Source organism: Eptatretus burgeri, chromosome 14 (assembly GCF_056783735.1).
Source record: "Eptatretus burgeri isolate ZD-2024b chromosome 14, Ebu_testis_v1, whole genome shotgun sequence".
NCBI lineage: Eukaryota > Metazoa > Chordata > Myxini > Myxiniformes > Myxinidae > Eptatretus > Eptatretus burgeri.
The window spans coordinates 50,784,530-50,812,336 of NC_140974.1; the positions used below are offsets into that span (position 1 = coordinate 50,784,530).

General features: G+C 50.4%; 1 protein-coding gene across 1 annotated transcript in view; it reads left to right on the top strand.

Moving 5' to 3' along the window:
* The window catches only part of LOC147013169 (uncharacterized), a 139,089-nt gene that overhangs the window by 79,670 nt on the left and 31,612 nt on the right, over positions 1-27,807 (top strand). The window contains 2 exon segments of the mRNA XM_085854806.1: positions 2,761-2,900; positions 3,069-3,234. Coding sequence (XP_085710932.1) covers positions 2,761-2,900; positions 3,069-3,234 — 306 coding nt within the window.

Genomic DNA, 27,807 nt, shown 5'->3' on the forward strand with positions numbered 1-27,807 from the left:
CACCTTCCAAGAATTCCCCCTTTTTTGTGGTTTCTGCTTCATCTATGTATTATCTGATGCAATCATCAGTCACGAGATATCAAGTACTGTTATTATTATTAATATTATCATTACTTTGAATGCAGCCTGTTGCTGATGGTTCCATCATTAAGGCCTGGTCACACCTTGACGTTTTAGCCAACGCATGCCGATTTTTGAATTTTTTTTCTAAAACGCTGGAACACGTTGAATACGTTATGGGTAAGTTTTGATAACATTGAGAGCACGCTGAAAAACACTGCCATACGTCGTTGTACGTTGGCTTTAAGCGTTGTACTTTTTGGTTGTCCTCAATTTTTTTCATGCTTGAAATTTCACGACGTATGCCGGCGTATGACTCACATGTTCCGCTACCCTGGCCACAAGTTGTATGCACGTCTGCGATCGTTGACAGATGTCAACACATGCTACTTGTAAGTTAATCATAAGTTGAGACACGCCGAGGTAATGTTTAGCGTACCCGAAACTTATTTCTAACCTATGATTAACGTGTTGTTGGCACGTTTCGCGATCGTTGCCACACATCGACAGACGTTACTTTTAAGTTACTCATAGGCTGAAAGATGTCGGTATAATGGATCGTCCTTGCGTCAGCGTCCACGGCCATGGCCAGGACACTTATTTGCAGCATTCTTCAAACTTTTCTTCGGCATGACGAGGATGTTCACACTTCGATGTCCAGCTTGGCTGATTGCAATTGTCCATCGGCAGCGTCTATTTAAAATAGTCGAGTTTGAGCGTTTTAACACGTTCAGAAGAAATGCTTCAAATTTCCAAACCCCAGCGTCAAAAAACAAAGGCGAGTGACAGCAATTTAAATCGTTCATTGTAAACAATGAAAATAGTTGAGTGGTACCGTTTAAAAGTCGTTGAGTGTAAAAAAATCCAATTGTTGAGCGCAAGCGTCTACTTTCAAAAGTGGGGTTTGAGCGATTTAGCACGTTCAATAGAAACTATTAAAATTTCCGAGCGCCAGCGTCAAAAAACAAAGGCGAGTGACAGCAATTTAAATCGTTCATTGTAAACAATGAAACCAGCTGAGTGGTACCGTTTAAAAGTCGTCGAGTGTAAAAAAAATCCAATTGTTGAGCGCAAGCGTCTACTTTCAATTGTGGAGATGTAGCCATTTAAATCGTTGAGTTTATCATTTAAATCGTTCAATCGTTAAACGCAAGGACGATCCATCATAACCCACACCCTCCCCCTCACACTCACCTACTACTGCCAACATGAACAAACTACTACTAAAACTAATACTAATACTAATACTGATACTGATATTGATACTGTTACTGCTGACATGGACATCGACTCAAAAAGGACTCGAAAACACTGTTGGGTTCCCCTTTTATGAGCAGCATTTTTATATACCAATTCCCAAAACCGCTGGGAACACGTCTTTATATGGCAGTTGTAAGCAGAAACACGTTAATATATTTTTTTTTTGTCAACCGGAAGACGTCATTGGAATACGTCTACATACGTCGATGTGTGTTGGGACTACGTAAAGAATTGGTTCAAAGCACGTCAAACATAAGTTAGAAATAAGTTTCGCGTAAAAAAGACATTACCGCGACGTGTTTCGACTTATGAGTAGCTTATAAGTAGCCTTTGTGGACGTGTGTAAGCGTCCACATATCGTGTGTACAACTTATCCCCATCGCATGCGGAAGGTGTGTCATACGCCGAGTACGTCGTAAAATTTTGAACATGTTTAAAATTTCTTGACGTACTCTACTTACTACGACGTATGATAGCGTACTTTAGCGTTCTACTCACGTATACCAAATTTACTGATACCGTATTTGACGTGCCCCAACGTTTTAGACACATTTTTCTTAGGTCGGCATACATTGGCAAGATCGCCAAGGTGTGACCGCGATGTTGACACTTCCATTTCTACGGCAGTTATGATTCGAATCGTTGTACGTCAGCCTTTTAATAGGCTACGTCACGACATCGTCGGCAATGCGTGCAACGCGCTATGCCTAAGTTAGACTATCGTTGGGCATCGGTTGTGTAGGCCAACAACAGGTTCAGCATTCGTTGGTATAAGTTATCTATAACACAACGAAATGTTCTGTGTCCATTACCAATGCGTTATACATAAGACCAAGTCGCTATGAATACGTCCGAATCTTTAAAAAAAAACATCAAAAGTTCAACGTAAGCCAGCGTTTTACATACATTTTAATACGTTGCCATCGCTGGCTAAAACGTCAAGGTGTGACCGGGCCTTTAGTGGAAGCACAGCTGTGTTGCTGCTGTACTGCCCCTGTTTCCAGGAAGCTGGTATTCGTTTTTCTGATCTCAGAAGGATGACAGGCTGAGTTAACCCACCTGGTGTTATTTATCAGCATGACAGAGGCTCAAACTCAAGACCGTAAGATCTTAAGCCAGCCACCTAAACTGTTAAGCCAACAACAGCCTCAGCAATTACTATAATGAAAATAGTAATAGTCTCCATTTTGTCTCCTCCCTCTCCAAAAAAAACCCACAATTGAGCTTTACCAGCACATGTGCTGTGTTTAAAAACCTTTTAAGAGACGATCTGTATTACCTGGTCTATCAGCATCATAAGCTAAGTGTTCAGATGGGAAGACCAAACGTGCCAACCAAAGTTTACCTTGAGGATGAACACAATGGTGTTTGTATTATTGACATATTTGAATTATCACATGATGGCAATGTGTGAACATTTCTGTGTGATGATGTTGGCAGATACAAAGTTGCCCCAGCTACAGAAAATAATTGCAGTGGTTGAAGGAAATAGTGTTATTTTGCCATGCATATGGCCTGGAAAACCCCAGGAATTGACCAAAGCAGAGTGGACAATCAAATCGATTGAAGACAATACAACTGTGAGTGTACTCTAATCAAACTTCAACGACAGTAAAGAACCCAGTACTCCAATACCTGAATACTGCTTTGGATGCTCAACACGTCATTACTCTTGATGTCTCGTTTTACTTTTCCTTGATGCTCTTCTGCTTTTGCATCTTCTTAACAATATGAAAATTCCATCACAGGAGGATGACAATGTATCTGAGAGAATTGGGGATTATATTGGAGACTTCAACAGAGGAGATTGTTCTGTGGCGTTATATGAGGTGAAACCATCAGATGCAAGATGTTACATCGGGAAGCTTTACAATAAAACACATATTCACATCTGTGAAGTAACGCTGCAGATTGGTAAGTGCTCATGAAGACAGGAAAACCGATTTGAACTCGTTCTTTCCAGGACTCGGTTGAGATACTCTTGGGTATCTATATTAGTTGAGATACGAATAGATGTTATATATCAAGTCTTATTGTTGACATAAAGTTAGTACAAGAGCCGACAAAAACAGAAATACACCATTTAGTATGTATAGTATCGAGCAAATGCATATATCTGATGGGATTCAATCATGAATTTCTTATGCTGGGATTCAAATTACATCTTCTACTTTAACGACCAGAATTATTCCTAACTTCTTATGGAATTGGCCAGGGGAACATTTTTGGCCTTGGAAGTCTTTCATGCACTGACTGGCCTGATCTGAAGTTCGACTGATAACGGCAGGAATTTGTAAGTTGACCAGGGTGGCGAAAACTTTCCCACTATTCATGAAAATATACCGTGGATGTTAACATCCACGAACAAAGAGTGCTGGCAGACATGTTCTCAACATCCGATCGATGGCGCACACAGAGATACAATCACCCAACACCAAGGTGACAGTTTATAGCAGTGTTGAGTTTCGAACTTGGGCTAACCTGTCAACGACAAGTGAGCAACCAGCCAATTCATTACTAATATGTATGTATGTATGTATGTATGTATGTGTGTATGTATGTACATATATATATATATATATATATATATATATATATATATATATATATATATATATATATGAAGCCTGGTGTTGGCGCAGTGGTTAGGGCAGCGGCTTGGGATCCAAAAGGTCCTGAGTTCAAGCCCCGTTCGGCCACTGAATTAATACACCAGGGGGTTGACTCAGCCTGTCATCCTTCCGAGGTCGGTGAAGTGAGTACCAGTGTACTGGGCCGGTGTATACCCCGGTTAAAATAGGTGTACCATATCCCTGTGTCGTAAGAGGCGACCAGGGTTGCGTCAGGAAGGGCATCCGGCGTAAAACATGTGCCAAATCACTATGCGGATCATACAGATGATCCGCTGTGGCGACCCCTAACGGGAGCAGCTGAAGGAAGAAGAAGATAGATAGATATATATATATATATATATATATATATATATATATATATATATATATATATATATATATATATATATATATATATATATATATATATATATATATATATATATATATATATATATGAGCCTGGTGTTGGCGCAGTGGTTAGGGCAGCGGCTTGGGATCCAAAAGGTCCTGAGTTCAAGACCCGTTGGGCCACTGAATTAATACACCAGGGGGTTGACTCAGCCTGTCATCCCTCCGAGGTCGGCGAAATGAGTATCAGTGTACTGGACTGATGTATACCCCGGTTAAAATAGGTGTACCATATCCCTGTGTCGTAAGAGGTGACCAGGGTTGCATCAGGAAGGGCATCCGGCATAAAACATGTGCCAAATCACTCTGCGGATCATACGGATGATCCGCTGTGGCGACCCCTAAAGGGAGCAGCCGAAAGAAGAAGAAATATATATATATATATATATATATATATATATATATATATATATATATATATATATATATATATATATATATATACACTGCAGATATGACCGTTTATACAGCCATTTTTCCCTGCTGTGCAGGGGTTTGGCTTTTTCTTGAGGCAATGTTTTCTTTATGGCCGGATGTCCTTCCTGACGCGAACCCTGGTCGCCTCTTACGACACACAGGGATATGGTACACCTATTCTAACCGGGGCATACACCGGGACCAGTACACTGGCACTCATTTCGCCGACCTCGGAAGGATGACAGGCTAAGTCAACCCCCTGGTGTTAATTCAGCAGCCAACGGGGCTTGAACTCAGGACACTGGGATCCCAAGCCGCCACCCTAACCACTAAGCCAACACCAGGCTTATCTATACACTGCATATATATATGTATATATATATATATATATATATATATATATATATATATATATATATATATATATATATATATATATACATATATATATATATATACATACACTGAACAAAAATATAAACGCACCAACCTAAATATCTAAGTCAAGATTGCCATTATGGGAAAATGGTCAAACCGATGATATGTTTGAGCAATGGTTCCTTTGTTTTGCTCAAGACAGATGTTCCCATTGAAATTGACCACTCTGAGTGTGTGGACTCACACGTTGAGTAATCCTTCCCATGAGCACCATGGGGCTTGACAGAGTGATGGTCAGTGAGCATGACCAGGACACAAACACTCCCTATAGCTTGCCCTATAAAAGGCCTCCCCAAAATGTGGATTGGTGCCAAATGTCAACATGCCACAGATGTCACAAATCTTGAGGGAGCGCGCCATTGGCATGCTGAATGCTGGGACGTCAGTACGGGCTGTTGCAGCACACTTCAATGTCCACCACTCCACCATTAGCCGCCTGAGAACGCGCCTCAGAGAGACTGGAAGCACCGTGAACCGCCCACATGCCCGGCGACCACGTGTGACCACCGCCCGTCAGGATCGTCACATGAGGCTAAAACATCTCCGGGATCGACTCCGACCGGCCACGAGGACTGCCGATGAGACTGTCGGGCTGCATAACAGGCGCATTTCAGCCCAGACGATGCGTAACCGCTTGAGGGAGGCCAACCTCCGAGCCCGCCGACCACACCGGGGACTCGACCTCACTGCAGTCCGGCGTCAGACCCGACTGAACTGGGCCAATGTTCACTTGCGCTGGACCCTCGCACGATGGAGGAGAGTGCTGTTCACCGATGAGTCGCGGTTCCAGCTGTATCGGGCTGATGGCGGACTCCGCGTCTGGCGTCCGGCTGGGGAGCGCTACACTGACGCCAATGTCCTTCGTCGGGTGTCACACGGTGGTGCCAGTGTTATGGTGTGGGCAGGCATATGCCATGGAGAGCGCACTCGGCTTCATTTCATTGAAGGCAACTTGAACGGGCAGCGGTACAGGGACGAGATACTCAGACCCATCGTCGTGCCGTTTGTGCGCCTTCACCATGTGACGTTTCAGCACGACAATGCTCGCCCCCATGTTGCCAGGATCTGCATGGACTTCCTCGGTGAGGAGGACATTGATGTCCTCGACTGGCCTCCATATTCTCCCGACATGTCGTCCTTCGAACACCTTTGGGACGTTCTTGATCGACGCGTACGACAACGTTACGCAGTCCCAGAGAACGTCCGCCAGCTCCGTGTGGCTCTCCAGGAGGATTGGGAAAACATCCCTCAGGCCACCATCGATAATCTGGTGATGTCCATGCGCCGGAGATGCACCGCTCGCTCTGCGTGACGCCAACGGTGGACACACCCGCTACTGACTGTGTGAACTCTGACAGTGACACCTCGGTTGTGTCGGCTGTTGTAGCGCAAAGACTGTCGCCAGAATTCTCAAGGAACTCTTTGAAATTTAATGCTCAATTGTCATGGATTCAAAAACCAAATTGTTGCGAAGATTTAGTATTAATGAGTTCGAGGTAAAATAGTAACAATCGCTTGGTGCGTTTATATTTTTGTTCAATATATATATATATATATATATATATATATATATATATATATATATATATATATATATATATATATATATATATATATATATATACATATACATATATACACATATACACATATATATATATATATATATATATATATATATATATATATATATATATATATATATATATATATATATACATACATATATACATATATATATATATATATACATATATATACATATATATACATACATATATATATACATACATATATATACATATATATATATATATATATATATATATATATATATATATACATATATATATATATATATATATATATATATATATATATATATACACGTATATATATATATATATATATATATATATACACGTATATATATATATATATATATATATATATATATATATATATATATATATATATATATACACGTGTATATATATATATATATATATATATATATATATATATATATATATATATATATATATATATATATATATATATATATATATATATATATATACATATATATATATATATATACACGTATATATATATATATATATATATATATATATATATATATATATATATATATAGATATATATATACATACACACGTATATATATATATATATTGTTGCGGATTCGCGCCCGCCGGCGTGCGGACGGCCACGTAACTCGAATCGCGGCACGTCGCCCACCGGACGGACAATCCAGTCGTGACCCTCTCGGACTAACGCCGGGAACCAGTCACGGGTGGACCTTTTGGTCTCACCGCGATCGAGCCAATCGGCCCCCGCGTGGGATAGGGTTGCTCGCCAAATTCGACCTACCTAAGTACCCACACGGAGGGTAGACCAGGCGATCGCACCTCGCCGCAGGTCGACTTCGGACACGGGCCACTTTAAGCGACCCGTTCCGCACTATCGGGATAACCGAGCGGTGTTATTCGTCGGCCTCGACGGTTCGATTAATTATCGGGCGTTTCAGCCCACGACCAACCCTTTACGTGAAGCAAGATGGAGATTCAATGAAAGAAAAGACGAAGCGAAGCGGGAAAACAGTTCAACATGAAGCACATTTATTTCGCGATGAACGGAAAGCACACATATACAATTCCACCAAAAGCACATGTAAAAGAAGAAGACAATGCAATATTACACAAAAAGCAAATATAAAAGAGAAACACAATGCAGAGCTATCCGACTACCGAGCACACGGCAACACTTATACAATTCTAATTCACAGACGGCGCCGACAACACACACACTCAAAGCAAAGAAAAAGACCACCCTCCAGGATGAGGCGGGCCTGGGGCCGAGACCGGGTCGGGCCTACCCGTCTGATGATGAGACGCGAAGTGGCGGTGGTGCCTCAACTCCGCGGGCCTCGCGGACAGTGTCTGGTAGGGGGTGGGAAAAGGGGCCCCCTTTGTCGCACTATCTCAGCGCGGGGGGAAACAGGAGGGGGTTGCTGATGCTCGGGGGAAGGAGGATATCACCCTGTCTCGGGTCCCGCGACGAGCGTCTCCACCTCGACCTCGGTCGCGCCGTCGGCCTCCCGCCTCCGCAGCTCCCGACACCGATGCGAGCACCCCCCTCGTCCGCCTTCGCCGCCGCCCCCTCTCCACAGCTCCGTCTCCTCGCCCTCTAACTCCTCGCCCTCACCTCTCTAACTCGCCCTCACCTCTCTAACTGGCTCCCCATTGGACCGAGGAAAAGTGGGCGTGAATGCTTTTTGATCCATGAATTTGCATATAGCGTCCTCACTCGAACGCCCTGGAGGCGGGGCCAAATCGCCCACGCTCTCCGATAGGACGGAACAAAAGTGGGCGTGAGTCGTTTTTGATCCGTTTTTCTTCGGAAAGTCTGTGATGTTTTTGAACACGCTGCTCGGTGCGCGTCCTGCACGAGTCCAGTATCGGTGCCCACAAGTGGCGCGAGAATGGTGGTGATGCGACGGTTGCGAGGTGTGACGGTAAAGGTCGTGGCTGTTGTGGTGAAGCGGCGTTGTGGTTGGTGGTTGTTGTGTGATGACTGTTGAGACGTGGTTGGTGGTAGTAGAAATGGCGGCTGGTCCAAAATAAAGATAGGAAAAGAAAAACGGCTATCCTGAAGAGTCGCAGCCCGAGTGAATGACATGTATTCCCCCTAAACAACGGGTTTGGACCTAACTACACATATACTAACGGAGATATCTCACCTAAGGGACCTGAATGGTGGTGTGCGAATTTCGTCAACCACAACACTACCCCCTCCCCTTTTTACAGACTCGTCCCGAGTCGTCAAATTTTCGTGTGCCATCATGTGTAGTTTTCCCCTAGTACGTTTTACCTACGGATCCCTGAGTGCGACATTCATGGTATTCGTGTCCCCAAAATAAATAACCTGAGGGCTGAGTAACGAACTAAACAAACTCACTCACACGGACGACTTAAATAAAATTGCCGGCGCTAAGACAGACATGCCGGGGGCGCACTCATATTTACAGTACATCTTAACCTTAACTTACAAATTTTACACTAAACCATGGCCCAGGATCACTGAACTCTGCAAAAAGAAAGCAGTTAGCAGGGAGCCAGGCTGCCCGCATGCAGTCTCTGGCTCAATCAATGCAGGTGACAGGGAACGTGGCCGGCTGCTCACACGCAGTCCAAGGCCTTCCCTTTTGAACTGAACGCAGTGAACCACAACGGTGCATGGGCTGCACAAACGTAGTCTCCGTGCCAGCTCAAGTGGCACACGCAATGAACACAACGGATGGATGGATGGACACAAACATGGTGCACGGGCCGCCACTGCAGGCCCGTGTTGTAGCTGCCAACAGGGCAGTTCTCGCAGCTTGCAAACTGTTGCCTTGATCCTGGCGCACATGGCAATGAACAGGGGGGGGGGGGGCAGAGCAACATTGAACGGGGCTGGTGAACAGGGGCAGTAGGTATGGCATGGCAAAGGCAGCAGGCAAACACAGCCCGCAGAAGAAGGCCGCTGCAGGCAAACACAGCCGGCAGATGAACTGGCCGGCACAGGCCTTGAAGCAAAACACGGCCAGCCGATGGCACAGGCCTTGCAGCAAAACAACAGCTGCCGATGAAGTTGGCCGGCCTCTGCCTTGAAGCAAAACACGGCCAGCCGATGAAGTTGGCCAGCCTTTGCCGTTCAGTGGAGGTTGGTGGAGGGAGTGCGGTGGTGCTGGCCACTTGGAAGGCGGGCTCGGACCTACCTACCTACCTGTCTCCCTCCCACCTATCGCCTTTGCCTGTCACTGTACATACCCACTCCCTTAATTTGTCAAACCCCAATTTAGCCCCAACTTATTTTTTTATTTTTACTTCCCCACTATAAATCGTCCCCTAACCCCCTTTATCGTCTTTGTTCGGCTGACCTATCCTGTCACCTAGCCTACTCCCAACCCCTACGTTCCCTTCCCGGAGGGGAATAAGGGAGAGCGAACGTCCTGTGTCGAGGCCCAACGAAGCCTCAGAATGGCCTCCCCAGAGTTCGGCGATCTATAACACAAAGTGGGTCCAGCGGCCCACAACGAGAGCGAGGGGATGGATGGTGCGGAGGGGTACACTTCCTAATCTACCCTAACCATTTAACTCTTAAACTACCCCGGGGCTTTCAACAAGCGCCTCTCGCTTAAACTATTGGTTCTAACAACCCAGATTCCCGTCGCCTGTGTTGGTGTCCTCACAATTTCGGGCCTCGCCCCCCAATTTTCTCTCCGTGCCCTCACACGGTCTCATGGCTGGGACACGTGGCCCCCTTTGGCAGGCACGACCCTCTGCCGAATCTCCCGCTATGGCACCCCCGGGCACTACACTGCCTCCGAGCCTACCAGCTCCCTAACACCGGGGAGTGCCCCCCATGGCACCTCCCCTGAAACGCACACGTGGCAGGCTGGATCCCCGGGCCCCTTTCCGAGGGTCACCCGTGCCCACAACACTGCCCACGCGGCTAATGGCGCCTCGGGCCCCCGCACCAAGCAGGCGCACCCGTGCCCACTACGCTATCCCGGTCCCCCATGGGCCCTTGGCCTACCACGGCCGACTAGCCTGGTGCCCGGGGTACCCACTCAGCGATACTCACTTTTCGCAGCCACGCTCCCAGCCCGTCAACAGGGCTCCTGCACCCCTCCAAACGGGTTTCGAGCCTACTTCCCCACCAACAACAAAACGACTTCCATTTTTCAATTTAACTAACCCCCTAACTCACTCTACACTGACCCCGGGGGTCCCTTGGGCGGGAGTCACTCCTCCCCCCAATCACTCATCGCACCATGCATTCCCCATTCGCTCCACTCACACAGACCCGCTGGCCTCACTCACTCAACAAGTACTCACCTCACAACTCACCAACTCTTCAACACACACACCGCTGAACTCTGCCATCCTCCTAACTACATCCCCTAACTAACTCGTGCTCCCACGTCGTCCCTTAAACTATAGCACGTTCCTTTTAACTTACGTAGCTAAGCTACGTCCCCACTACACATCTACAAGTCTGTCACTGTCTCCAAATAAATCATTTTATTTCCCAACCTAAATCTGGCTACAATCCCTCTTACTAATCCATTCCACGGACTCCATGAGGACTTACCCCTGCCCCATGAAGTCGGTCTGACTAAGCTAACCCTTCCCCCTAACTAGTTTCCATCCTGTGCCCAGGTCAAGGGGGTCTTCCACCCCTTGCCCAGGAATCCTGTGCACCCGAAAGTGAGGCTTGCTTTTTTTTTTTTTCTTCCATGCGCAGCACCAGCGCGGCAACTCGCGCTCGCGCACTTTACACCTGCCCGTGACGTCATGCAGCTGCACGTGTACCTCGTCCCTCCTTGGACGGTACCATCCGGCAGGGATACCCCTCCTGCCGGATTCCAACCCCGCGTGCAGCCATGACGTCACCGTGCGCATAAAAAAAAAACAAGCCCCACGTCTCGAGGGGTTCCCCACGCGAACACATGTGCTTTGCCCGTTGGAGCTTAACACACACGATCGCGTGGAGAACCCGTCCGGTCCAAATCCGTAATCCTGCCCAAACTTTGTCCGTCCGCGGGATCGGCAAATCCACCGCTGGCGTTTCCGGACCGGGACTTCACTCTCGCAAGCGCGCACGTGGGGGTCTCGTGCGTTGCACAGCACGGACCTCGTGCTCACTGCTGGGTGAACCCGGCACGGTCCCCGAAACAACTACAGCCGCTACCCGGCTTTCTTTCCTCACATGTCGCCGTCGTCGCCATTCGACACACGCACTCCCGCGTGTCACGACGCTCACACTCCACACCATTAAACTCACACCAGCAGACGCGGCTGCATGTTCACACATGCCCACCGACATCTCCCTTACATACCGCTCTCTCACACACACGGTCTACCTTGCATAAACCATACCACTCACACGTGGTGCTCCATTCATACTCCGTGCCTCACTCACACGCGGGGGCACTCAACCGCGGTGCCTCATCCACACACCGTGCCTCACTCCCACACGCGGGGGCACTCAACCGCGGTGTCTCATCCACCCTGGCCGTTTCATCCACACACACGGCCTCCTCCACTTGCGGTGCCCCTTCCACACTGGCCGTTTCATCCACACACACGGCCTCCTCCACTTGCGGTGCCCCTTCCACACTCGGCGTGCTGGGAAGCACGTACTCCGGCACAATCGCCACCACACCACTCACACACGGGGTCGCTTCCACACACGGGGACGCACTCACACCTTGCACCACACACACAGGGACAACCACACTGGGGATTCGTGTCCCCACAAGGGTCTCCGGGGCCTCTATACCCTCCAAGCTCTTCGTGCACCCGTTCGCAGCACTCCTCCCCTCAACCTCGCAAAGCACGACCGAACTCACCTGGTCGTGACTCGCCTCAAGGGGGCATACTCCCTCCCCTCGTTCCTGGAGGAGGCCATCCAGCTGCTCGCACCGGGTCCCTGCACGCTCCGCGAGCTCAACCTCATCGTCCTCCACTACCTCCGTGTGTGTGTGTGCGTCACTTACCCCGTCTTCATCGTGCAGTCTTCCCTCTATCGTTCCCATCTCCCGTGTCTCTGCCAACTCAGTTTCCTCTTCACCCTTTACCTCCCTTGTCTCTACTATTTTTATTTCCTTTGTCGTCACCTCGTGTCTCGTCTCGCACGTTTTGGTCTCCCCATTTATTTTTTCCCATTTTGTCACCGTTGCACCCCCTCCCAGCTCGTTCGCTCCGACACGTGGAGTCGCCATTTTAAGCTCCCTGCAAACGGCCTTCATGCCCGCCTGCAGGCATCGGCCCATGTTCTGCGTCTCACCCCGGAGCTTTTTAGTTTCTTCCCTCATTTGCTTGTTCATTCCTTTCATTTCGTTTTTCATTTCATTTGTGTTTGTATCCATCTTTTGTGCATTCGCATCCATCTTTTCGTTTATTTGTTGTGTATTCGCATCCATTTTTTTTGTATTCGCATCCATTCTCGCTGTCATTGCCGCCAGCATGGCGCATAGCTGGGCCATGTCGGGTGCGCTTGGGTGAGCCGTTTCGGCAAGGATCGGGGGGTTTTGGTGGAGAGGGGGAGGGGAGGTGTCATACACCGCGGCCGCTGCCACACCTATTTCGGGCTCTGGGTTCAGTTGGGCGAGTTCGTTTTCCTGTACAACCAACATTTCCTGCACGGGGATTTCATCCTGGACCATGGATTCTACACATTCCACATCCATTTCTAATACCCCCGGCTCCCGCTCGCCTTGAGACGCCATCTTGCTTCTCTTAAAGGGTTAATTTAGCTCGCTCGTAATTTGGAGGGAATCGGGGGTCGCTTCTCTCACCCCTGGACCGATTCCCGTGAATTTAGCTGGAGACAGGAGAGCCCGTTTTCCCGTTCTCCGATACCAGTGCCGTGAGGAGGGCGATGAATTTGTATCCCACTCCTGACACCAGTGTTGCGGATTCGCGCCCGCCGGCGTGCGGACGGCCACGTAACTCGAATCGCGGCACGTCGCCCACCGGACGGACAATCCAGTCGTGACCCTCTCGGACTAACGCCGGGAACTAGTCACGGGTGGACCTTTCGGTCTCACCGCGATCGTGCCAATCGGCCCCCGCGTGGGATAGGGTTGCTCGCCAAATTTGACCTACCTAAGTACCCACACGGAGGGTAGACCGGGCGATCGCACCTCGCCGCAGGTTGACTTCGGACACGGGCCACTTTAAGCGACCCGTTCCGTACTATCGGGATAACCGAGCGGTGTTATTCGTCGGCCTCGACGGTTCGATTAATTATCGGGCGTTTCAGCCCACGACCAACCCTTTTCGTGAAGCAAGATGGAGATTCAATGAAAGAAAAGACGAAGCGAAGCGGGAAAACAGTTCAACATGAAGCACATTTATTTCGCGATGAACGGAAAGCACACATCTACAATTCCACCAAAAGCACATGTAAAAGAAGAAGACAATGCAATATTACACAAAAAGCAAATATAAAAGAGAAACACAATGCAGAGCTATCCGACTACCGAGCACACGGCAACACTTATACAATTCTACTTCACAGACGGCGCCGACAACACACACACTCAAAGCCACAAAAAAGACCACCCTCCAGGATGAGGCGGGCCTGGGGCCGAGACCGGGTCGGGCCTACCCGTCTGATGATGAGACGCGAAGTGGCGGTGGTGCCTCAACTCCGCGGGCCTCGCGGACAGTGTCTGGTAGGGGGTGGGAAAAGGGGCCCCCTTTGTCGCACTATCTCAGCGCGGGGGGAAACAGGAGGGGGTTGCTGATGCTCGGGGGAAGGAGGATATCACCCTGTCTCGGGTCCCGCGACGAGCGTCTCCACCTCGACCTCGGTCGCGCCGTCGGCCTCCCGCCTCCGCAGCTCCCGACACCAACGCGAGCACCCCCTCGTCCGCCTTCGCCGCCGCCCCCTCTCCACAGCTCCGTCTACTCGCCCTCTCCGTCTCCTCTCTTGGCTCGTCCCAACTCTTCACTCTCAACCTCTCCCCTCCGAACTCTGACTCTTCTTCCCAGCTCCACCGACAACTCGTTCCAACGCACAACTCCGAACTCCGCACAACTCGTTCCAACGCACAACTCTGACTGACGAACGCAGCCGTTTATATAAGCCCCGTGGCTTCGCTCTTTCACCCTTGACCCTCTGCCTCCGACCTTTCACCTCTCTAACTGGCTCCCCATTGGACCGAGGAAAAGTGGGCGTGAATGCTTTTTGATCCATGAATTTGCATATAGCGTCCTCACTCCAACGCCCTGGAGGCGGGGCCAAATCGCCCACGCTCTCCGATAGGACGGAACAAAAGTGGACGTGAGTCGTTTTTGATCCGTTTTTCTTCGGAAAGTCTGCGATGTTTTTGAACACGCTGCTCGGTGCGCGTCCTGCACGAGTCCAGTATCGGTGCCCACAAGTGGCGCGAGAATGGTGGTGATGCGACGGTTGCGAGGTGTGACGGTAAAGGTCGTGGCTGTTGTGGTGAAGCGGCGTTGTGGTTGGTGGTTGTTGTGTGATGACTGTTGAGACGTGGTTGGTGGTGGTAGAAATGGCGGCTGGTCCAAAATAAAGATAGGAAAAGAAAAACGGCTATCCTGAAGAGTCGCAGCCCGAGTGAATGACATGTATTCCCCCTAAACAACGGGTTTGGGCCTAACGACACATATACTTACGGAGATATCTCACCTAAGGGACCTGAATGGTGGTGTGCGAATTTCGTCAACCACAACAATATATATATATACACACGTATATATGTATATATATATATATATATATATATATATATATATATATGTATATATATATATATATATATATATATATATATATATATATATATATATATATATATATATATATATATATATATATATACATTTGACCCCTCCTACACTTCTCTGGCCTAAAGCAACTCAAGAAGACCTACACAAGGTAAGTGCTACGTTGTTTCCATCCCTTCCCAGAGTTCCTTAACAACTATAAAGACGTTCACACAAAGTATGCACGTGAGAATCTCAATGCTACACACCCCCTCAGCGACTGGACCGGTTTCATCATTTATTGGCGAATCATCAGCGATAGTGTAGACAGGAATGCATACCAACAAGGCTCCCAATCATGTACCACATGAAAATATCAAAGCAGTCAATATATAAATAAAGAACCACCCACACCTCTCACCTGTGAATGGGGGGAATAGCCCATCAGCTCTCACCCAATGAACTAAACCCAGGTGGCTCGGATTATATTGTTACGGATTCGCGCCAGCCGGCGTGCTGACGGCCACGTAACTCGAATCGCGGCACGTCGCCCACCGGACGGACAATCCAGTCGTGACCCTCTCGGACTAACGCCGGGAACCAGTCACGGGTGGACCTTTCGGTCTCACCGCGATCGAGCCAATCAGCCCCCGCGTGGGATAGGGTTGCTCGCCAAATTCGACCTACCTAAGTACCCACACGGAGGGTAGACCGGGCGATCGCACCTCGCCGCAGGTCGACTTCGGACACGGGCCACTTAAGCGACCCGTTCCGTACTATCGGGATAACCGAGCGGTGTTATCGTCGGCCTCGACGGTTCGATTAATTATCGGGCGTATTCAGCCCACTACCAACCCTTTACGTGAAGCAAGATGAGGATTCAATGAAAGAAATGACGAAGCGAAGCGGGAAACAGTTCAACACAAAGCACATTTATTCGCGGCACACGGGAAGATCACATATTCAATTCCACCAAAAGCACATAGAAAAGAAGAGAAACACAATGCAATTCCACCAAAAAGCAAATGCGACAATGCAGATCTAATACCGATTACGCGAGCACACGGCAACACTTATACAATTTTACTTCACAGACGGCGCCGACAACACACATTCCCAAAAACAAAAGAAAAGAGAACCCTCAAGGATGAGGCGGGCCTGAGGCCAAGACCGGGTCGGGCCTACCCGTCTGGTGATGAGACGCGGAGCGGCGATGGTGCCTCAACTCCGCGGGCCTCGCGGACAGTGTCTGGTAGGGGGTGGGAAAGGGGCCCCCTTGGTCGCACTATCTCAGCGCGGGGGGGGGAAACAGGAGGGGGTTGCTGATGCTCGGGGTATAGAGGGTTTCTACTCTGCCTCGAGTCCCGCGACGAGCGTCTCCACCTCGACCAGGTCGCACCGTCGGCCTCCCTGGTGTGCAGCTCCCGGCATGACGCGAGCACCCCCTCGTCTGCCCTCGCCGCCTCTCCACAGCTCCGTCCCCTTCGCTCCGACTCCAACGCACACGACGACGACCAACTCCTTCTTGCTTCTTCTTCCCAACTCCACCGACTGCGAAGTCTTCACTCCCTCTACTGACGAACGCGGTCGCTTATTTAAGCCCCGTGGCTTCGCTCTCTCATCTTTGACCCCCTGCCTTCGACCTTTCACCTCGCTCCCCATTGGCCCGAGAAAAAGTGGGCGTGAATGCTTTTTGATCCATAAATTTGCAGATAGCGATCGCCCTCCAACGCCATGGAGGCGGGGCCAAATCGCCCCTCACTCACCGATTGGACGGAACAAAAGTGGGCGTGTGTCGTTTTTGATCCGTTTTTGAAGTGGAAAATCCGTGGTTTTGTACACGCTGTTCGGCGCGCGCCCTGCACGAGTCCAACACCGGTACCCACAAGCGGCGCAAGAACGGTGGCGATGCGACGGTTGCGAGGTGTGACGTGAAGCGGCGCCGCGGTGGGTGGTTGATGTTGTGGTTGGTGGTGGTAACAATGGCGGTTGGTCCAAAATAAAGATAGTAAAAGAAAAACGGCTATCCTGAAGAGTCGCAGCACGCATAAATGACATGTATTCCCACTAGACAACGGGTTTGGGCCTAACTACACATATACTTACCGAGATATCTCACCTAAGGGACCTGAATGGTGGTTTGCGAATTTGGTAACCACAACACTACCCCCTCCCCTTTTTACAGACTCGTCCCGAGTCGTCAAATTCTCGTGTGCCATCATGTGTAGTTTTCCCCGAGTACGTTTTACCTACGGATCCCTGAGTGCGACATTCATGGTATTCGTGTCCCCAAAATAAATAACCTGAGGGCTGCGTAACTACCTAAACAAACTCACTCACACGGACGACTTAAATAAAATTGCCGGCGCTAAGACAGACATGCCGGGGGCGCACTCATATTTACAGTACATCTTAACCTTAACTTACAAATTTTACACTAAACCATGGCCCAGGATCATTGAACTCTGCAAAAAGAAAGCAGTTAGCAGGGAGCCAGGCTGCCCACATGCAGTCTCTGGCTCAAAACAATGCAGGTGACAGGGCACGTGGCTGGCTGCTCACACGCAGTCCAAGGCCTTCCCTTTTGAACTGAACGCAGTGAACCACAACGGTGCATGGGCTGCACAAACGCAGTCTCCGTGCCAGCTCAAGTGGCACACGCAATGAGCACAACGAATGGATGGGTGAACACAAACACGGTGCACGGGCCGCCACTGCAGGCCCGTGTTGTAGCTGCCAACAGGGCAGTTCTCGCAGCTTGCAAACTGTTGCTTTCTGATCCTGGCGCACATGGCAATGAACAAGGGGGGGGGGGGGCAAAGCAAAAATTGAACGGGGCTGGTGAACGTGGGCAGTGGGCATGGCATGGCAAAGGTGAGCAGGCAAACACAGCCCGCAGAAGAAGGCCGCTGCAGGCAAACACAGCCGGCAGATGAACTGGCCGGCACAGGCCTTGAAGTACCACAGCTGCAGATGATCGGGCCGGCACAGGCCTTGCAGCAACACAACAACTGCCGATCAAGTGGGCCGGCACAGGCCTTGAAGTAACACAGCCAGCAGATGAAGCTGGCCAGCCTTTGCCGTTCAGTGGAAGTTGGTGGAGGGAGTGCGGTGGTGCTGGCCACTCGGAAGGCGGGCTCGGACCTACCTACCTGTCTCCCTCCCAACCTATCGCCTTTGCCTTTCACTGTACATACCCACTCCCTTAATTTGTGAAAAACCAATTTAGCCCCAACTTATTTTTTCGTTGTTTTTATTTTTACTTCCCCACTATAAATCGTCCCCTAACCCCCTTTATCGTCCTTGTTCGGCTAACCTATCCTGTCACCTAGCCTACTCCCAACCCCTACGTTCCCTTCCCGGAGGGGAATAAGGGAGAGCTAGCGTCCTGTGTCGAGGCCCAACGAAGCCTCAGAATGGCCTCCCCAGAGTTCGGCGATCTATAACACAAAGTGGGTCCAGCGGCCCACAACGACAGCGAGGGGATGGATGGTGCGGAGGGGTACATCTCCTAATCTACCCTATCCATTTAACCGTTAAACTACCCCGGGGCTTTCAACAAGCGCCTCTCGCTTAAACTATTGGTTCTAACAACCCAGATTCCCGTCGCCTGTGTTGGTGTCCTCACAATTTCGGGCCTCGCCCCCCAATTTTCTCTCCGTGCCCTCACACGGTCTCCTGGCTGGGACACGTGGCTCCCTTTGGCAGGCACGACCCTCTGCCGAATCTCCCGCTATGGCACCCCGGGCACTACACTGCCTCCGAGCCTACCAGCTCCCTAACACCGGGGAGTGCCCCCCATGGCACCTCCCCTGAAACGCACACGTGGCAGGCCGGCCTCCCGGGCCCCTTTCCGAGGGTCACCCGTGCCCACAACACTGCCCACGCGGCTAATGGCGCCCCGGGCCCCCGCACCAAGCAGGCGCACCCGTGCCCACTACGCTATCCCGGCCCCCCATGGGCCATTGGCCTACCACGGCCGACTAGCCTGGTGCCCGGGGTACCCACTCAGCGATACTCACCTTTCGCAGCCACGCTCCCAAGCCCGTCAACAGGGCTCCTGCACCCCTCCAAATGGGTTTCGAGCCTACTTTCCCACCAACAACAAAACGCCCTCCATTTTTCAATTTGACTAACCCAGCTAACTCACTCTACACTGACCCCGGGGTCCCTTGGGCGGGAGTCACTCCTCCCCCCAATCACTCATCGCACCATGCATTCCCCATTCACTCCATACACACAGACCCGCTGGCCTCACTCACTCACCATGTACTCACCTCACAACTCTTCAACACACACACCACTGAACTCTGCCATCCTTCTAACTACATCCCCTAACTAACTCGTGCTCCCACGTCGTCCCTTAAACTACAGCACGTTCCTTTTAACACTACGTCGCTAAACTACGTCCCCTCTACACATCCAAAGTCTGTCTCTGTCTCCAAAATAATCCCATTTTATTTCCCAACCTAAAGCTCACTACCATCCCTCTACCTAATCCATTCCACGGACTCCATGAGGACTTACCCCTGCCCCATGGAGTCGGTCTAGCTAAGCTAACCCTTCCCCCTAACTAGTTTCCATCCTGTGCCCAGGTCAAGGGGGTCTTCCACCCCTTGCCCAGGAATCCTGTGCACCCGAAAGTGAGGCTTGTTTTCCTTTTTTTTTTTTTTTTTTTTTTCCATGCGCATCACCAGCGCGGCAACTCGCGCACTTTGCACCTGCCCGTGACGTCATGCAGCTGCACGTGTTCCTCGTCCCTCCTTGGACGGTACCATCCGGCAGAGATACCCCTCCTGAAATGAGAGCGAGAGATGAACCTTCAGAGTTTAGGCTTTATTCCATTTGATTGGAGCCGCTTCTGTGGGCACACCGGGGAATACAGGTTCAGCTAGGAGTACATAAGCAGTAACGTATACATGTGCAGTTAATCATTGCAGACAATCCGCGTAAGCACGGAGTTCGATATAATCTCCATTCTCACCAGTCAATGAGCACCTTCAGTTAACGAGCATCAAGTGAACAGCCGATGTCAATAGCAATGCCCCGGGGACAATCACTCGTGCCGCAGAGACCTCCCCTTATACGCAAGACGCACAACATGTGATCCCGCGTCATGTCCCTCAATTCACCTCAATTCACCACATTCTCCTCACCTTTAAAATGTAACTAGGGGCCCATCTTACACACCATGATTGCTTTAGCACTATAGGAGTATACATTTCAAGCAACGCGGACTAATAGATCTACAGAAGCATACATGCCAAGCAGTGATTATTTTGAGTTGTAGGAGCATGGAAATGAGCATCGATATATGATATAATGGGCATATAGGAGCATGAGCAGCGAGAATGCCGATAATCCCCTTTACAGATTGAGTCGTCGAGGGGGCCTTATTCGTCGACCTCTCCGGGAGTAAACGGCAGTTTCACTTGAGGGAGACTCCCGATCCTCTTGGTGAGCCTCGACTTGTGCCGGGGATGACTCCTCGATCGCTCTCGGGTGGAACGCGGCAGCCCCGTCGCTTGGCGGAGTTCCTGGGGGGGAAATGTCAGAAGGAGGAGTGCCAGAAGGTGGTGTACCGGCGGGAGGAGTACCTGAGGGAGCCAGATGGCGAACCGACACAGTGGTCTCCCTGCCATCCGGGAGCCTGACATGAGCATACTCTGGATTAGTGTCAATGAGTTCGACCCCCTCCACCAGCGGTTCATACTTGCTTTGTCGTACCGGGCGTTTCATGAACACTGTTCCGGGATGGGTCAGCCAATTGGGCACCGTTTGACCGTCAACATAACGTCGTTGGTGAGTAAACATACGTTCGTGAGGAGTGGCATTTGTGGACGTGCAGAGCAAAGAGCGTATGGAATTCAGAGCGTCGAGAAGGGTAACCTCCCATCGCTCGGGGCCCAGTCCTCTCGATTTCAGCGCCAGAGTTACGGCTTTCCAAATAACTCCATTATACCGTTCCACCTGCCCGTTTCCCTGTGGGTTGTAACCCGTCGTTTGACTAGTTGCTATGCCGTGCTCTAATAGGAATTGTTTTAGCCCGGCCGACATGAAACACGGCCCTCTGTCTGAATGTATGTACGAAGGTCTCCCAAACATAGCGAAGAGGTCAGAGAGACATTTTACGACAGTGCCCGAGGTCATATCCGAGCACGGAAACGCGAAAGGGAACCTTGAATATTCATCAACAACGGTGAATATGTATCTGTTGTCTGTTTCGGTCGGCAGGGGCCCTTTGAAGTCGATGTTTAGTCTCTCGAAGGGGGAAGTGGCCTTGATCAGTCTGCCAGATGCCGCGCCATAGAATCTGGGTTTTAGTTCAGCACAAACAGGGCATGAAGCATTCATTTGTTTAATATCTTCAACAGAATAGGGAAGATTTTGTCTGCGTACGAAAATGTGCCATCCTGGTTACCCCTGGGTGGCACAGAGACACATGGAGGTCTTGCAAAGCCTGACTGATTGTTGCCGAACTGTAGACCCGGGAGAAGGTATCTGCAGCAGGGTTTTCTTTCCCGGGCCGGTAAACAATGTCGTATCTGTAGCAAGCTAGGTCTATCCGCCATCTCATAATTTTTTCATTCTTAATTTTCCCGTTATTTTTCCCATCAAACATGAATGCCACGGATCGTTGGTCCGTAACGAGCGTGAAGTGGTTTCCCAGTAAATAATGTCTCCATTTCCGCAGCGCTTCAACGATGGCGTACGCTTCCTTCTCTATCGCTGAGTGTCTCTGCTCGCTTCTAGAGAGAGTTCTCGAGAAGAACGCGACCGGCCGCCCAGACTGATTAAGTGTAGCAGCTATGGCGTGATTTGAAGCGTCGGTCTCCACCACGAAGGGCACCGAGCTGTCGATCGATAAAACCACGGACTTACTGATATCATCCTTGAGATTGTGGAAAGCTCTTACAACAGCGGCATCTGGTGGAAAGTTTTTGCAATGCACTAGGGGATGTATTTTCTCGGAGTATTGCGAAATCCATCTCGCATAGTAAGCGAACATCCCGATCACCCGGCGCATTGTCTGCAAGTCCTGAGGTGGTGGAAGCTCACGGAGCGGGCGCAATCGCTCAGGATCAGGCTTAATTGTGCCGTCGGCTATTGTGTAGCCGAGAAGGTCAATTGACCTTGCCGAGAATACGCATTTCTCGTAGTTGAGAGTCAGATTATATTTTCTAGCAATGCTCAAGAATCTGTCCAGATTCCTATCATGTTCCCTCTGATCCCTACCGCACACTGTGACATTATCCACGTAAACAAAAGTGTCTTTGAGGTTTTCATCTGAGATGATGTCGTCCATAACCCATTGGAAGCAAGCTACTCCATTCGTGACACCGAATGGTATCCTTCTGAACTGGTAGAGGCGCCTCCCTGCCTGGAATGCAGTGTAAGGTTTGTCTTCCTCTCAGATGGGAATTTGATGATAGGCGCTTCGCAAGTCGATGGTACTGAATACCTTATAATTGGCCACGCGTTCGACCATCTCATCTATGCGCGGCAGGGGGTAGGCGTCGAGTTGGGTGAAGCGATTGACCGTTTGGGAATAATCGACAACCATTCGTTTCTTTTGGTTCTGACTGCTGGTTACTAACACCTGTGCGCGCCATGGCGAATCGCTCGGTTCTATAATTCCCTCCTCCAGTAATCGCTTGGTTTCCGAAGTGATGAAATTCATGTCAGCAGTGGTATATCGCCGCGATTTGATCGCTATCGGTTTGCAGACCGGCGACAAGTTAGCGAACAGCTGGGGGGACGTCATTTCCGCGGTGGTCAACGCATTTAAAATTAGACGAGGCTTGCTTCCTCCAAAGGGTATTTCGACGCTCGTGTGCTGCTTGAGGACATTATGACCCAGAATTACGTCTGCGCACAAATCACGAAGCACCAGTACCTTTACATCCCGATGCGTGTACCCTTTTACGTCCAATTCAACATTGCAGTACCCTCGTACGCGGGATTGTAGTGAGGTGGCGGCCATGCATACCGTATTGTCAGTCGGGTGGATTACCCATTTCCTGCCCTTCACTAGCGAGCTGTTGACGAAACTTTCAGAGCTACCGGTATCAATCAGTGCCTCAGCCATATGCCCGTTAATTCGTACGTTGATGATAGCCTTGGATAGATTCCCCGGGGAGGCTGCAGTCAATTTATTTTGCGAGTAGAGAGCCGCAGAAGTGGGTTTATTTCTCCTTAGAGTAGATTTACATACCCTGGCATAATGCCCTTTCTTGTCGCAATTCATGCATGTGGCATCTCTGGCGGGACATTTTTGACGAGGATGCCTTTTGTACCCACAAAAGAAGCATTTACCAACCGGAGCAGTTGCTGAGGAGTTTGACGAGGTCTGGGTATCCGGCTCCTCGGGTGTTTCTCCATCCCCTATGTCTGGCTGTGTCTGTGCCAGTGGGGTTCCTTGGGTTCCCATCGTAGCAGCGTTCATGAGCAGCATCGGTGTCCCAAATGACTCAGATTGCTGCTGAGCCGTATCCATCGCTCGAGCCTGATCGACTACCTTGTCAAGAGTGGGTTGCGCTTTCTCTAGTAAGCGTTGCCGTATGTGGGCTGATCTGAGTCCTTGGATGAATGCCTCCCGTGTGGCTTCCTTTCGGTGTTCCTCGGCGCTTACCGCCCGGAAGCTGCCGTCTTTTCCCAGCTGATTCAGAGCTTGCAGGAACTGATCGATTGTCTCCCCGGCTGCTTGCTTGCATGTGTTGAGAAGATGTCGTATGTATACCTCGTTCTTGGGCTTCACGTAGAGCGCTTGCAGCACCTCGATCGCTGCTTCGTAAGTGTCGCACCCCGAGAAGAGCCTGTACACGCTGGGCGAGACATGATTCACGAGAGCGGCAAATTTGTCAGCTCCCTCCTCGATGATGGTCAGATAGTGTGAGAAGGAACAGAACCAATGTGACCATTTCATTTCTGCGTCAGTCGCGTTTGGGTCTGCGTCGAACCTCTCTGGTTTGTAGATCTTGTCCATCTTTGGTTGAGAGAGCCGAGAAAATCAAATGGAATAAATTGAAATGAGAGCGAGAGATGAACCTTCAGAGTTTAGGCTTTATTCCATTTGATTGGAGCCGCTTCTGTGGGCACACCGGGGAATACAGGTTCAGCTAGGAGTACATAAGCAGTAACGTATACATGTGCAGTTAATCATTGCAGACAATCCGCGTAAGCACGGAGTTCGATATAATCTCCATTCTCACCAGTCAATGAGCACCTTCAGTTAACGAGCATCAAGTGAACAGCCGATGTCAATAGCAATGCCCCGGGGACAATCACTCGTGCCGCAGAGACCTCCCCTTATACGCGAGACGCACAACATGTGATCCCGCGTCATGTCCCTCAATTCACCTCAATTCACCACACCTCCTGCCGGATTCCAACCCCACGTGCAGCCATGGCGTCACTGTGCGCATAAAAATAAAAAAAAACACAAGCCCCACGTCTCGAGGGGTTCCCCACGCGAACACATGTGCTTTGCCCGTTGGAGCTTAACACACACGATCGCGTGGAGAACCCGTCCGGTCCAAATCCGAAATCCTGCCTAAACTTTGTCCGTCCGCGGGATCGGCAAATCCACCGCGTGCGTTTCCGGACCGGGACTTCACTCTCGCAAGCGAGCACGTGGTGGTCTCGTGCGTTGCACAGCACGGACCTCGTGCTCACTGCTGGGTGAACCCGGCACGGTCCCCGAAACAACTACAGCCGCGACTCGGCTTTCTTTCCTCTCATGTCGCCGTCGTCGTCGCCATTCAACACACGCACACCTGCGTGTAACGACGCTCACACTCCACACCATTGTATTCACACCGGGAGACGCGGCTGCGTGCTCCCGCATGCCGACCGACATCTCCCTTACATACCGCTCTCTCACACACGGTCTCCCTTGCATAACCCATACCACTCACCCGTGGTGCTCCATTCACTCGCGCGGGGGCACTCACCCGCGGTGCCTCACCCACACACGCGAGGGCACTCACCCGCGGTTCCTCACTCATACACCGTGCCTCACTCACACACGCGGGGGCACTCATCCGCGGTGCCTCATCCACACACGGCGTGCTGGGAAGCACACACTCCGGCACACTCGCCACCACACCACTCACACGTGGTGCCTCACTCATACTGGCCGTTTCACTCACACACACGGCCTCACTCACACACGGTGCCTCACCCACACACCGTCCCTCACTCACACACGCGGGGGCACTCAACCGTGGTGCCTCATCCACACACGGCGTGCTGGGAAGCACACACTCCGGCACCATTGCCACCACACCACTCACACACGGGGTCGCTTCCACACACGGGGACGCACCCACGCCTTGCACCACACACACAGGGACAACCACACTGGGGATTCGTGTCCCCACAATGGTCTCCGGGGCCTCTATACCCCCCAAGCTCTCCGTGCACCTGTCCGCAGCACTCCTCCCCTCAACCTCGCAAAGCACAACCGAACTCACCTGGTCGTGACTCGCCTCAAGGGGGCAGACTCCCTCCCCTCGTTCCTGGAGGAGGCCATCCAGGTGCTCGCACTGGGTCCCCACACGCTCCGCGAGCTCACCCCCATTATCCTCCACTACCTCCGTGTGTGTGTGCACGTCACTTACCCCGTCTTCATCGTGTTTATTGGTCTCTGCTTCTTTCTGGCGTCTTTCCCTTTTCTTTATGTCGGTCAACCTTGCTTTCTCCTTAAGTCGCTCCCGTCCTTCCCTGTTTTTCACTCCTTGCTCTTTCACGATCTCCGCGTACCTCATCCTTGCTCTCCGTATTAATTGTTCTTTTCTCTCCCTCGCAATTACTTTCACCTCGTCTCTTGTCTCCCGAATTACTTTTTCCTTACCCGCCTCCACCGCGGGCCTGTCAGCCGCTGCACCCCCTCCCAGCTCGTTCGTTCCGACACGTGGAGTCGCCATTTTAAGTTCCCTGCTCACGGCCTTCATGCCCGCCTGCAGGCATCGGCCCATATTCTGTGTCTCACCCCGTAGTTCTTTCATTTCCTCCTTCATGTTTGCTTCCATTCCGTTTATTTGCTGTGTATTCGCATCCATCCTCGTTTTTACTTCATTTGTATTTGTATCCATCTTTTCGTTCATTTGTTGTGTATTCGCATCCATTCTTTCGTTCATTTGTTGTGTATTCGCATCCATCTTTTTGTTCATGTTCGCATTTATCTTCGCTGTCATTGCCGCCAGCATGGCGCATAGGTGGGCCATGTCGGATGCACTCAGCTGAGCCGTTTCGGCAAGGGTTGGGGAAGGGTTTTGGTGGAGAGGGGGGGGGGTGTCATACACCGCGGCCGCTGCCGCACCCATTTCGGGCTCTGGGTTCAGTTGGGCGAGTTCGTTTTCCTGTACGGGCATTCCATCCTGGGCCATGGATCCTACACATTCTACATCCATTTCTAATACCCCCGGCTCCCGCTCGCCTTGAGACGCCATCTTGCTTCTCGTGAAGGGTTAATTTAGCTCGCTCGTAATTTGGAGGGAATCGGGGGTCGCTTCTCTCACCCCTGGACCGATTCCCGTGAATTTAGCCGGAGACAGGAGAGCCCGTTTTCCCGTTCTCCGTTACCAGTGCCGCGAGGAGGGCGATGGATTTGTATCCCACTCCTGACACCAGTGTTACGGATTCGCGCCCGCCGGCGTGCTGACGGCCACGTAACTCGAATCGCGGCACGTCGCCCACCGGACGGACAATCCAGTCGTGACCCTCTCGGACTAACGCCGGGAACCAGTCACGGGTGGACCTTTCGGTCTCACCGCGATCGAGCCAATCAGCCCCCGCGTGGGATAGGGTTGCTCGACAAATTCGACCTACCTAAGTACCCACACGGAGGGTAGACCGGGCGATCGCACCTCGCCGCAGGTCGACTTCGGACACGGGCCACTTAAGCGACCCGTTCCGTACTATCGGGATAACCGAGCGGTGTTATCGTCGGCCTCGACGGTTTGATTAATTATCGGGCGTATTCAGCCCACTACCAACCCTTTACGTGAAGCAAGATGAGGATTCAATGAAAGAAATGACGAAGCGAAGCGGGAAACAGTTCAACACAAAGCACATTTATTCGCGGCACACGGGAAGCACACATATTCAATTCCACCAAAAGCACATAGAAAAGAAGAGAAACACAATGCAATTCCACCAAAAAGCAAATGCGACAATGCAGATCTAATACCGATTACGCGAGCACACGGCAACACTTATACAATTTTACTTCACAGACGGCGCCGACAACACACATTCCCAAAAACAAAAGAAAAGAGAACCCTCAAGGATGAGGCG